Consider the following 13,878-nt stretch of genomic DNA (forward strand, 5'->3'; position numbering starts at 1 on the left):
CTTTATTTTGTTTTTGATATTTTTATGCCCTATTTTTATTTTTATCCTGTCTGTTTCGACGCTTTCATTAATGCTAACCCACCCCCCCCCCCCCCCCCCCCCCCCCAAAAAAAAAAAAAGAACCGTCGCCGCGTCGGCTCCCCGAGTTGTGAAGGTTTGTATGCTGTTCTTTTGTATATATGTTCGTTACTAACTCTGACAGGGGGCCCCTTAATAACGCGACACCGCCGTATGCTAGGCCGAGCAGTCGTTCCCGGGGACGCTATAGTTCGGGATGCTATGGCGACGAGGGCCGTTGCTTTGGATCTTATCAGAGAGGCCTGGCGCGATCATATATTGGTCCCGGAAGAACGGTCCCTGGGAAGAAAGCGGAAGCGCGACTTCACCAGGAGCAAAGGAAACAAAACAGGTTTTACCACTTGTGATGCGCACGACAGATTAGGCTTAGCGCGATTGACTTTTTGCTCAGGCTTGGCTCTGCCTAGGCCCATTGGTCTTCTTACAAGAATCTATAGATTAAAGTAAGCTCAAAGTTGTTTTAGGAATGACACTTGGTGTAGGGGTTAGGGTGACATGATTGATACATACAGTGGGGATTTGGTACATAAATACAATCGGCATACCTCCGAAGACCTCGTGTTCTCTTCCAAGAGAAGGTCTCTTTTCTTTTAGTCTTACAAGACCAAGAAAACCCAATGTAATTCAAAGATTAGGTATTATAGATATACTTTTATGATACAGCTAGCACTATGGAATTGGTTAAACGTGTATTAAGGCGTAGAGCATGAGCTTCTACTACTCGAGGCTTAGCGGTGCGCTGAGCTATGTTGCAGTACCCGGGTTGAGCTTGGGAAGCAGTATCAATCTGAACTGCTTGATCTCGATAATCTTGCTATCTACGGAGCGGCATCCTGCCGCCGATGCTGCAGGTAGATAATTGCATGCATGCCCGGGCAAGTAGGTAATGGGGAAGAGAGAGGTAGTTTCGATGAAATCTGATGCGGAGCCCAGATACTCTACGGCTCCTTCCAGGTCTTTGATGCCGAATAATTAAGTGTATGCTGAAGTCTCAACGTAGATCAGAAAACGCCGAAAGCACTTGGCCTAGCCAATCTTACCTTCTGTATCATTCGAACTGTCTTGTCGCGATGGCTGCGGACTTTCGTGGTCGGTGCAGTTGCTACGATGCGGGCAATTATGGGTGAGATAGGTACGTTTGCCAGCTCTTTCTTCACTCGCTATTTCCCTCAAACTGTGTGCCGCGGACTGAAGGCACAATACAATACGACTGCTTTCCACGAAGCACCCAGAGACTTGACGTATTCACCCTTTACCATGATGATAGGAACGGAGATCGTCCATGAGGGACCCCAGCCTACATCCCACCCACTTGCTATCGGATAACATTAATTGCATTGCAGTATTACAGTCTCAAAGTCGTATCAAAACTAGAGGGAATGAGAATGGCTAGCCAAGAAACATGGAGAGTCGTTCTTGGCCACAAAACACGAACTATCACGCGAACTACAGTACCCAAATGGACTTTAGAGCAGCTAAAAACCGTCCGGGACTATTATGCAGAGGCACACACAGGATCGAGAGACTTGACACCGCTACTGAGGGAGCTCAATTTAGACGTGCCAGGTTATATCTATAACTATAAAGGGGACAATGTTTCTAATATCATAAGAGAAAAAGTTGGCCTGCTTTTAACACATGTTGAAGCCTCCTTACATAGACCCGACGTGCAACCACATGGTCTACCGTTTCCTCTCAGAGTGTCGCAAGATTCGATTTATTACAATGTTGAGCCGTCCAGCACACCACCGGATAGCCCAGTACCTAGTGCATCACAGGCGCCTAGCACCTCGCAAACCAGTCAATCATCAGACTCTTTGACCCTTGCTCCAATATGAGACCCATCACTGCGCGACCTAAACCCCCCTGTTTTGCCGTCTATCGATGAGTATCTCCGACGATCATAATCCCGGTCTCTCTTGCAATGGTTATAGGAATCAGCTCGTTAATGACGGGGCTGCTGAGCTTCAGGATATTCCAAGCTGCGTGGCAGGGACATGATAAGACGCTACCAGTCTTGAAGAACCGGGGTTTTTGGTTTCCGAGAAAACGGATAAATCGACCATAGATGATCGATTTCAAAAGGCAAAAAATGGACACCCAGAGGCACGAGGTGAATGTGACAAGACGATACGAGCTTAATGCGACGCATAAGATCTACGAGGCGGATGGTAGGGAGTAACCGGCGGAGCTAGATTCTAATAACGCAGGTCTTGGCGCAGGCGCCGTCGATACTGAGGATGGGATGATACTGTATACGGGGTTTAACGCGATGTATCAAGAGGTGGAACGTTGAGTCGGAAAGGCTGTTTTTTTATCCGTCAGTTATGTTATGGTAGTGCTAGGGAATAGAGAGACTGTACTTTGAGCCGGACTACCCCTGAAGATAAATACAGGTGACTGCGAGTTACACATTAGTCAGAAAGATCAGCCCAAATCATCGCAATGCATCTCTCACTGTTTCGAAGGTAAATATATAACAAACAGGTGAATATAATACGCCGAATTAAATGAAACGGGGGCCCGAAAACATGCTCTGATGTCCTTTTTCACGTAGACCGTATTAAGCTGTTTGAGAAGAGTAATAATTAAATGTCCTCTTTAAACTCAGGTCTTCTCATGGTGACAATGAAGGAATACTAAGAAACTTTATACCTGCTTACGAATAGCGGTAGAATCAGTGTTTAGCTCCACCTGCCGGCACTTTCGGCTGTGTGTTGTAGGTCTCTGTGAACGGTCCATGAAAAACTCATGAATCGGGTAGACTTTCCTCGGAATAATTACACAAGGCGATATCATGAACATACAATGCAGCGACCTCAACCAATATTAGGAGATCTCGTTTACCAAGAGAGTGAGTTTAAGACACTATTCTATGATGTTATACTTCTACCACAAGGTCATGGCCTGGAATCTCTCACAAAGGAGCCCTTTCGAGTGACGTAGCATCAACAGATGAGTAGTCAATTGCGTCCTATAGAAAAATCTACCATATCTGGTAGATCATTACAGAACAACTTCGGTCGCCATAACTGACTCCCGGTATCAAGTAGCATCCTGAAATATCTCGAATCTTCAATAGAAACTTAGTACTTGACTAAGCTCGTTATGAGACGGTTAATCAGAGAAATAGCGAACTAATACGAAGTGATTGATTCACAGATCGTGCATTTTCCGACATGTCTGATTCTCAAGCCAGCTTTGGTTATGAAACTCAATGCTGTATAGCGAGGCCAGTGGATTGTCACACCTCACTCGAGCGGATTACATCTCAGGCAGACAGGGAAGTTACACCGGTTGTAGACATATTCCATCTCTGGCAGGAGCAGCGGGTTATAGTTGCTGCATGATGTGCTGCCCTGGTATCGCGCATCTTTTTTTGTATCGAGAGGAGAGGGACAAGCAGCGCAGCGTCTGATCATCGTTCTCTCGGCGCCACAGCTCCATTGTAAAATGACAAACCAACACATCGTAATTGGTGTGCAGGCTTTGGACTAGGAGATCATATAAGTTAACCTAGTGTTTCTGAGAAAGTTCATATAATACTAACTTGTGGATAGTATTAGACGTAAACTCTGAACTGATAAGCTTGATATTCGGTTGAAAACTCGTGGGGCAAGCTAGGTAGTTGACTCTCGGTTACTGTTGAAGCCTTTGGGGAAAACTCTACTCTGGAATCATGATGAATTATAAATGTTCTGAATCAGAAAATACTCTCCCTTTTCTAAGGTCCTCATGCGTGCTATTCAGAAGTAGCACTTGTATTACTAAGTCAAACCAGCAAGAAGGACATGGGGTTGATGCCGCGCGGCCATGAAGTCACCAACACCATCTCATTATCAAAGAATGTTCTGTGTTTCAAATATATTACAGAATTGAACATATGAGTATGTCTACTACAGACATGCTGAACTTGTAGGTTGTATCAAGTTGATAGGGAATTCCATCTGTTGTTGTACTAATATTTATCAGGGAGCTCATCCTGCTCAGGATTTGAAAGTCTTCGCCGTGTGGGTGACGTCTACATAGAATCAATCGCTCCCATTAGTGTCACCACTCTGCCTACCATTACTCTATTACTCAGCTGGCTTTCTCTCAGCCCCTGGATACGCATTACCCTGTCATCGTGGCTAGGCGAGATGAGTAACGTAAGAGGTGTGACAAGCTTGCGGATAGCTGCATTGGTTACCCGCACTGCTTGCTATACGCGTATTTGCCTCCCAGTAGTGCGAGTTAATGGGGGTTGATTTGTTACACCGCCAGTGGTAATTGTGCATCCGAGATTCATGGAGCGAAGTACCCAACTTCACGAGGAGTTTCTATTGGTAGAAGTTGATCTATGGAGACGTGGAGAGAAGGAAACATGAGTATTGGGTCATGGTGGTTATCTACAGTTGTTTTGATGGCACCCGCGAAGTGTTACAAGAGGCGAATTCTTTGTTTGCTCGGGCTGTTTCTGCCGACAGGTATCGTAAGTATCCCTGGATCACTATCGGATCCAATAAATGGTTATACAATGTGTAAAGGCCCCTTAATCAGTTCATAGTATGGGCCAAGTGGCCTGACACCAGGACAGTGAGAGTTGCGGGGGGATGTCAATAATGTGGTTACGCCCACACTGGATTGGGCATGAGGAAGCGATCTCATGACCAAGATATCATTAGGGCAGCCATGTGAAAGGCCATGGTCACAACATTATCATGTGAGAAGGGAGAGAGCGAAGTGTCACTTCCACCATGCTCATGCTTCGCTACTAGAAGACGTCCGTTTTTGTCTCGACAAATACACGGGTCAAAAAAATATCCAAAGTGCTGTGCTCCCTCTTCATGATATCTACCTACAGGGAAAAGATTATTCAATACTGCCATGCTTTTCTTGATAAATCCACCTCATATCTAATTAATGTGCGACAGCTATTACTAGTACTTTCCTATGATTGTCTATTGGCTAGCACTTGGGGAGGATCACGTCGAGTGTCTATCAGGGATGCCCCTATTGAGGGGTGATATACGACTGCTGAATTAACACATAGGAGTACAACCATCTAACCTAGAAATGCATGCCAGCAGTTTCAAGGGTGTGGTAGTAGGCACACGTATGTTCTCCTTGAGGATAGTATTGACATGAGAGAACGTGCTAGCTTTAGAGACAGCTAGAACTCAAGGGATATTAGCGTCTTGTGACGTCTACTCTCAGATCCTGTCGACCCCTACTTTCTCAATACACGAAACAGCATGACCACAATCATCGTCGCCATAGGGCGCACAAAACATTCCTTGCCCACATGACAAAAGACTTTCGCCTTTCCTGCCGTAATGAGGACGAGGAGCTAGACTAAGGGCGATAAGGCATCTCGGCTGAGTTCACATCGGACACCATTTCTGGTTTAATTAGTTACGGTGTATCAAGTATAGATTGCCGAGTGTTTTCGTATGTTAGATGGTACCGACATCTTAAAGACCGGGAAATTTTTGAAAAATAATTTTATTGCATGTTCCGAAATGCTAATAATGAGCCGTGGAATACCAGTAATACACTTTCATTCAATGACATCTTCGCTTAGCCGGCCCTAAAAGGGTGCACACGCCAATCAGTGCGTCCATTGTGAGACCTAGCCTCACCACTCCCCCCCGAAAATAGACAAATCGTAGAAATAATGTTACTGATCAAAATTCCCGTGCCAATTTCTTTCGGGGAGCAAAATCAATACCTTTCCCTGTCTTCACATGCTCACATATTACGACGCAACCAAGAATCCATCCCTGTGCTGTTGAAGAAGACGACGCCGCTCTAGTAAACGAAAGAATCACGTTATAAAGAGTGAATTGACGGGCGGATGTCTAGGGAAGCGCCTAATGGGAATAATGAAATGGGAAGAACGAGACGGTGATTCGGTGTGTAGGTGATACATAGGTGGGTTTCTAACACAACTTGAGTCACAGAACGGAGGCGGCCGCCAAGGGAAGCAAATCACCGCAATGTTTGCATGTCACAGTAGTCACACAAGAAAGGCATTATCAGGCGCCAGATCACCTGGGCAGCTGGTTGCACTGTATTACTCCCCGGAAAGAGTTGTTTGTGAGAGGTTTAACCCTCTGCCTACTTATGGCCCCTACTCCCCCTTCATTTTGTATTATCATTACTCACCTTTCCACAACACTGACAACTGATCACCAACCCAAACAGCAATTACCAATACTTTTCAGCCAGAAACAATACTGTCTCTTCCCAGCAAGTATAGACTTACAGTACTATATACTGATACACTGAGGCATCGGTTCATTCTTAGTAAGTCATAATTCATCATCATTGTCTATAATCACGCCAAGGCTATTTCAAACTAATCTTGTTTATAATACTCTAAAGGTATCAACATACCCATATGGTTATACTTCTCATATCTTGAGAGTAATAACCGTCGATTCTCAGTGAGTAGTAACTGATTATTGCTGTTTATGCTCTATGTATATCTTGTATAACTTCAGACTAACGAATTTCATTTATCAGCCACTTAGATGGACACACAACGAGAAGATAAACTACGAAAACAGAAAAGCCTGCTCCAGGCTGTCCAGCGCGGAAACTTCGATAAAGCTTATAAACTTTTGGTGGAGGAGGGTGTGGACTCGAACTTCAAGAGTGACTCCGGCTGGACACCCCTCCATGTAGCAGCTCACACAGGCTGTTTCGAATTAGCTTCCCTGCTTTTGGATTACGGCGCAAGTCCAGACGCTAGATCGCCAGACAACTCTACCGCGCTTCATTATGCAACACAGCCTGGGAATGAATACTTCAAAATAGCTCAAGAGCTTCTGGACAACTGGGCCGATCCAAACGCTAAGAATACAGATGGATCAACGCCACTCCACAAAGCTGTTGAGCGGCAGAGCTTTGCAGTTGCGAAGCTGCTCCTCGAATCTGGTGCAGATAGCTCAACTTCAGATCATTGCGGTGCCACCCCATTCAACTTTGCAAAAGCGGGAAACATGGCACGTTTATTACTTGGCGACAACATAAATTACCCTAAACCTGTACGTTCACACATGTCTATATGTTCAACGTTTACTCCTGTTCATACTTTCGGAACCGTAGCTAACTGAAATGACCTTGTAGGCAATTATGACCCCCTTGTTCGGCATTTCAGTCAACGGAAATCGCCACGATGATGCAATCAAGCCAGTTGCCAATACTTCGAAGACCAGCTACCTCATAGTTCAGTGCCGATTTCCCCTCGATGAGTCAGATAAAGAGGATTTAAGCCAAGAGGGTCTTGAGTTCCATGACTACGTCTGTAAGAACACATACTTGTGCAGATATCTAGGGACCAACCTGGACAGACTTCGTGAAATAGAGCCTATTGTCTATGTGGATGTCTACCGTTCACAACTCAAACTCGATATAAATCTCTCGAAGTTGCTAGCTGCCTCCATCGACAGGAAAATTGAAGTCCGTATCATCTTTCACGATGATATAGACACATCATCCGAAATTCTTCAGGATCGTATTGCAACGGCATCACATGTGCATCGAAAGAAGATTGGCTTTTTTTCACACGGCGCTCGCCTCGCCGTCAACAGCTCACGTCTACACGAAATAGCAAATATCGACGAGGTTCGCCGAATTGAAGAAGATCCGAAAATCGTGCCAATGAATGACCACGCCCGATTGATATTGGGATGCGATCCCCAGCCACAACCTGACACATCACAACAGGCAACATACCAAAGACACCAGCAAGCTATCGCAGTCGCGGATACGGGGCTTGATCTAGGGTCAGCATCGACAATCCACAGCGCGTTTAGTGATCGCGTCATAGCCTGGCAAACATTCCACGGAACAGCCGTGGACGAATGCGGCCATGGTACTCATGTCTGCGGCTCGGTTGTCGGAAACGGCACGTATCGCGGTAATCCCATTATGGGAACCGCGCCTCAGGCCACTTTGATGGTCCAGTCTTTATGGCGTCCTGAGATTGAGACGCCAGAGGAGACGACAAAGGCGGAGATTGTTTTACCGGATGATCTCGAGAAACTCTTTACTCGCCCATACTTTTCTTACAATGTACGTGTGCATGTTAATGCTTGGGGACCAGAAACGAAGGATACGTACCACTATGGGTATACCGACGGCGCAAGAACAATCGATTCTTGGGTATGGAACCACAAAGACATGATAATATGTTTCGCTGCCGGGAACAGAGGCTCCTACGACCAGAATGGGGAAGTTGTGTTCGGACAGATCGGAGCCTATCCCGCCGCGAAGAATTGCATCACCGTTGGTGCCTGTGAAAGCGAACGACCGGGTATGTCTGTCAAATACGGAGATGTCGTAAGTGGTCTCCCTGTAAATATCGCCTCCCAGTTCACGGCGCAGCACCGCTCACGTGTCGCTCCTTTTAGCAGCCGCGGTCCTACAAGGCGAGATGACAATGATCGTGCACTTATCAAGCCTGACATCGTAGCGCCAGGCACTCTAATCTTGTCAAGGAACTCTCTCGGGAGGCCCTCCACTAACCCACCTCAGTGGCCCGCTCCTCATGATGACGAGTGGTGTTATATGTCAGGGACTAGCATGGCCGTAGCTCTGCTTGCAGGCTGTGCGGCCGATTTACGCGAAGCCCTCATCGACCACCAGCATATTCGTTCCCCGAGCGCTTCGCTGGTCAAGGCGCTCCTCGTCAATGGGGCCGAACTTTTATCCCCCGAGCCTCACCCCGATAACCATTCGGGTTTCGGACGCGCCGATTTGGAACATTCCCTACCAATCGTCTGTGGCGCCGAGGGCACGGGAATGTCCGAGGCCATACTCGACAACAACACTCTTGAGTTTACCACCGAGGTGTTAGTTAAATCAGAACATACCGCTTTCAAGGTCACGCTGGTCTGGACTGATCCTCCAGGTAATTCGATTATGAATCCACTCCGCTTAGCGCTGAAAAAGGTCATGAATAGGGATGGCGTTGAATCCGTCGACAATCTGCTTCCGAAGTTCCCTCATAACAATGTCCAGCAAATATTCGACAAAAATATATGTCAAGGAAAATTCATCATTACTGTCAGAACCAGGCGCTTGAAGGTATCTCCACAGCCATTTTCTCTTGTTTGGCGACTCTTCCCTTAAAGGCTGGACTGGTTCTTCCATCTGCCTGTGCTTGCCACCTTCGCTCCCTACCTAGTCACAATTTCTTTTTTGTGCTAGTTCTATGTTGGTTAAGTTTCGATTATACCTTTGCTTTAATTTGGTTATGCTTTTTTATCATTTAATCCCTCGATGGCTACACGGCGGTTCTATCTTCGTTATAAACCCGGCAATATGCACCGCTGTAGTGCTTGTGCGGGCGGGGGATCCGATTGCTTTGCTGCCTTGGAGTTTTCAGGGTAGCCATCTCTACTGGTCGGTCTATATCTCATTTAGATTCCTTTCTTCAACGCTACTAGATCTATACTAGAGGCTGGTGTATGAATCTGGGATTCTCGCTTTTCTCGATAGAATGATTTGTTATGCTTTAGAGCTTCTCTTCTTCTCTTCTTCCATTCTTCCTCAGGGTGGGATGTACTATTAGCATGTGGGATAATTTGCGAAATGATCTTTTGTGCTTATGTGTCAGGGGTCGTACGAGTCTCCTGGGCCGAGATATATGAATTCTTAGGATGTATCTATGCTTCGCAGACAATTTCTAAGACACATCTAAATTTATTACTCTATATAAACAACACCTTATCATGCAGAGATAGCTTCCTTCCAAGTCTCATTAACAATAGACCAATACCGTTGAGTGTCCGTTCTCATATGAGTGACATGCGGACTATCCTCAAAGATTTCTTTCCGCACGACAAAGCCTTTCGATGCAGCTTCGTCGGCATGCCTTTCGATATGGCGCCAATCTACCATGGTATCTGCCGGCCCGTAGATATAAGTCCTGTTTGTCTGGTTCACTAGCTTGGGATCATTCAAGACTCTCGCGTTCTTTGTGAGGAAATCTTCGCCAGAGATGAAGCGGAGAGGAATATGCCACAGCCAAGCCAGGAAAATCATGAGCATGATGAAAGGGGCAAGGAAGACGCGAGTCAGACTGTTCGGGAAACTCGCGATGAGGGCGTTGTACGATTTGGAAAAGGCGTGCAAGCCCGGACAGGAGTCGAATACGGTGCAGTGTAAGGGAAATGGCTGCCCGAAGAGCTGGGCGTAGCTGGTGCAGACTTCCTGCATCGTGGTGGCGCCGCCGTTGGAGAAGACGTGGGCCAAGATCTCGGGGCGCTCGGGAGCGGCGGAGAGAGCGCCGGCGCTTATCATGGACCGTATGTGCCATACTGCCGGCTGCACGGCGCTGGTCGCGACGGAGGAGAGCATGGCTTCTCGCATGACGAACTTGATGAGGAGAATCGTGGCGCCGGGATACATCGTCTGATAGCGTGCGAGGTACTTGGATATGTGGACGTCTTGTGCGTCCATCCAGGCGGCGAACAGAACGAGCTTGGGGCCTGACGTTGACGGCGCGCGTGTCTCGCTCGGCTCATAGGTGTAAATGTAAGGTGACAGTTTTGTCATCATGTGTAACGACGTGGACGCCATCTTGTCGTGCTTGAAATTTGGCTCTTTAGATCTTGGATTCTACCTAGGCCGGCGATCTAGGCTAGTGTATCTACAGTAGATCTAGATTGCCGATTGGAGACTGCGCGTCGAGAAGCTGTCGCTTGCGCCTAGGGAGGTCGTTCATATGTCGCCCATGCAGTATCTTGCCTTTCCTAACGTTTGTTACCAAGCTGTGTCTAAATGCAAGATGCCCAGATATCATGTTTTTAATGTGTGCCTCGGTATACTATGTACTCCTCTTATGACCCTTACACATGGGTTCTCTACACTTGGAGGCCATATCGGGATTCAATCTCGGCGATTGTCATGAAGTAATCTACAAGGTCCAATAGGCTGCCACCCAGGTGCTAAGCTTCCTGGTAGTGGCCTGCAGCGCATACGCTACTTTAGCCCATGCCCTGAGCATTGGGTTTCTGGCTGGTAGGACTTACCTTAAAATGACCTGCTACCATACTCTTGTGTCGGATTGGAACATGAGCTGTATGGATATTAGATACATCTTGTGTGTAAGAACGATTCTGTCAAAGCTCAAAAGACAATTCGATTGTCATATTTATCGACGTATCATACGAGAAGCAGATCGGTTCTCAGACAGCAATAGATGTAGATAACTGGTGTCGGCGAAGGTGATCTCGTTCGTGACGTCACCACAGGATTACTTACACCCTTCCTCTTATCGGGACCCTCCAATAAGGCTATACACGACAAATTAGTTATACTGTTTCGAAACCCTGTAAGGATGGCGTCTTAAGAGGGATTCCGAATTATGCTAGTCTAATCTTTCTTCCCTTCTCGTTGCTCTGCCCTTCATACATACTCCGTAGGCAGTGTAATCCAGCGGCCGACAGCGCCGGCATCACAGACTGAGTAAGCAAACTAAATACCTAGGTAGTAGGCAGGCTTATGTTATCCTCACCGCTACAATGTTGTTGACGGGCGCATATGGGAATGATAACCAAGATGCGGCTCCCCCATGTCGTTTATTATTCATTGGCTGAGGTATTGGCCAATACTGACTGGTTGTAGACACACATGGAGGGATGGATCCCTTATCTGTTTGCAGTGTTGCGATATCTAAGACTGCTTACGCTGGGCGATGTAGGTGCTATTCCAAACCTTGCAGCATGACGGCGATCGAGATACAGGCACCAAGATCTCTCGACGTACAGGGGTGGCCATTCACCTTATCGTGCGGCTGGCCCTAAGCTTGTTTGGCTGGCATTTGTGAACATCAGATAATCATGGCATTCGCCTAGTTGATGTTTGATGAAGACTTCTTGTCATCTTAATCCGTGTTCTTGCTGAGAAGTCAAAAAACATTCGTATTCCGTATCCCCGAATATCTCCTCCTATGTACCGACTGCAGTGTCTATCTGTAGGGACCTACGCTGCTCCACATCCCTTCATACGTTAGTGTATGCACAACGCATGCTATGAGGGTATTCGAACATCAACATTCCTATTCCAGCAATCGAAACCGGAGAAGTCTTTGTGTCGTGCAAGTATCAGAAACTGGGTCAAGCGGGACTTGCGATCTTTGGGGCTATCTTGTGTGCCGGTGAAGAACCCGAACACCCCGGCCTTGTGGTGGGCTAAGACAACGACTGAACTCCCAAATATCGCGCATGAAGAGAACAACAGTGGTCCCAACACCCGCAGACGGCGATGACAATATCGCTGTCTTGACAAAGGAAACCAGGGCCAAGAATAGCCATATCAATATTGGATAATAGAAGCGGTCCACGATGCAGGGTGTTTTCGCTGGTGGGCACCGGCGACCGCGGGGCCAAACCTGGAGTTTCTCAAAGGTATGTCACACTTCGAGCATCTCTGCAGCCCATGGCTATGCTTGCGTCCTCTCCTCATCTCAAAGGTCCCGGTCCCATTTTCACACGCGCATACGATATCCCTAATCCCTATCCCCAGTGGAGATTCTAAGCCAGGGTCGTGGGCATCAGGTAATGACCCCATCCGCTACATACAGTAGGCTAGGAGTCGAGGGTCAAGTGATCTGACTAACTCTGCGATGCTAGTGTAGCGGTGAAGCACGCTAAGCCTCTTCACGACGAGTGTCAGTGACAATGTGTGTAGGTGTGATGGGAAATCGAACGTCAAGAGAGTTGTCTGTTACCACACCATGCCATTTGAGGTGGTTTTCTCCCTTTCCCCAGCATCCAGTGAACCGTTGATCCGGGCCCGCCGCATCGCTGCCGCAGCCTGGGCCTTGAGTCTAGACTACCCGTCTGACCGCCCCAGCATGGGTCAGCTTCGGGTCCTTGTGATCGAGCACAAAACGAGGCTTCAGCTTGGTACTTGGCTGCTCTCGCCTGGTTCAATATTCCATGTATTGTGACCATGAGCTCTGCTTAGCTTTGATGCTGGACACTGCCGCCGGTCGACGGAATGACTGGATGGTGGCCAATTTACCTTTCTTCCAGTTGAGCCGGCAAGGTCCTATTTGCTGCTTGTCTTGTGCTCCATGGACCATGGACAATAATGGGCCGTCGACACCAGCCGGTTCCTGCGTCTAGGCTGCTAGACTGAGAGGGAGTGTGGACCGCATCTCCAAACCATACAGTAGTACGGTACCGTACCTCAGCTCCAAATGGGATCATGCAGCTGTCGGAAAAAGGAGATCGGATAATTATTATCAAACCTACAATAGCTACCGTAAGAGAGTTGAGTTTACTTGTCGACTCGAATGGTCTCGTGCCGCTGATTCAAATTGGGCAAGCCGAGCTCGCGCTGTCTCAGCTGCCGTGCCGCGATATTCTTCCCCTCCATGGCCCAAGACAAGACAGTACCTAGGTAACGCTCCATGGACTTGTCTTCAGTGCAAGTACCACGCAGATCACAACATGCGGTAGTGCGCTGCTCTCACAGGCTCGACAGGCTCAGGCGATCCGTTGCCGCGATCCCAAGGCCCGGGTTTTCATCGCTGGAGCAACCCTCGGCATTAGCGGTCCACTATGCGTAGGCGAGTAGGTGCCCCTAGCAAAAGGCTAGTGGTACGTATTCTAGGTAGCTACCCGCTGTACGGTAGTGCCTACGCAGACCTGCGCAACCCACTTCAGCACCTGCAGGGATTGACAAGAGGGGCGCCCCTCCCATCCCCGGGTGGTGACGGAATCCCTTGCATCAACTTTTCTCAATCTTCCCGAACCGTATTCCTGCCCCGGCACTGGCCGATGCCGTTGTCCATTGTCT

At 47.7% G+C, this 13,878-nt stretch overlaps 3 protein-coding genes across 3 annotated transcripts; 2 read left to right on the forward strand and 1 right to left on the reverse strand.

The window, feature by feature from the left end:
- Nucleotides 1-134: 134 nt before the first annotated feature.
- Nucleotides 135-852, forward strand: F5B22DRAFT_599403 (uncharacterized protein). The gene is made up of 2 exons (XM_047974460.1): nucleotides 135-154; nucleotides 203-852. The coding sequence occupies exon 2, from the start codon at nucleotides 232-234 to the stop codon at nucleotides 523-525; it is 294 nt and encodes a 97-aa protein (XP_047832601.1). The 5' UTR covers nucleotides 135-154; nucleotides 203-231; the 3' UTR covers nucleotides 526-852.
- Nucleotides 853-6,593: 5,741 nt separating this feature from the next.
- F5B22DRAFT_653981 (peptidase S8 and S53) lies at nucleotides 6,594-9,198 on the forward strand (the record flags this gene model as incomplete). Its single annotated transcript, XM_047979767.1, has 2 exons — nucleotides 6,594-7,109; nucleotides 7,192-9,198. 2 exons carry the CDS (start codon nucleotides 6,594-6,596, stop codon nucleotides 9,196-9,198), a joined length of 2,523 nt encoding a protein of 840 aa, XP_047832602.1.
- Nucleotides 9,199-9,297: 99 nt separating this feature from the next.
- Nucleotides 9,298-10,847, reverse strand: F5B22DRAFT_65538 (uncharacterized protein). Its single transcript, XM_047979881.1, has one exon. It carries the CDS (start codon nucleotides 10,648-10,650, stop codon nucleotides 9,799-9,801), a length of 852 nt encoding a protein of 283 aa, XP_047832603.1. The 5' UTR covers nucleotides 10,651-10,847; the 3' UTR covers nucleotides 9,298-9,798.
- Nucleotides 10,848-13,878: the final 3,031 nt, after the last annotated feature.

The sequence above is a fragment of the Xylaria bambusicola genome (assembly GCF_022495145.1).
Source record: "Xylaria bambusicola strain CBS 139988 unplaced genomic scaffold F5B22scaffold_12, whole genome shotgun sequence".
Taxonomy (NCBI): Eukaryota; Fungi; Ascomycota; class Sordariomycetes; order Xylariales; family Xylariaceae; genus Xylaria; species Xylaria bambusicola.

Excerpts from the sequence above, each read along its gene's own strand:
- F5B22DRAFT_599403 (XM_047974460.1), top strand. The coding sequence starts at position 232 with ATGCTAGGCCGAGCAGTCGTTCCCGGGGACGCTATAGTTCGGGATGCT.
- F5B22DRAFT_65538 (XM_047979881.1), bottom strand. The coding sequence starts at position 10,650 with ATGGCGTCCACGTCGTTACACATGATGACAAAACTGTCACCTTACATT.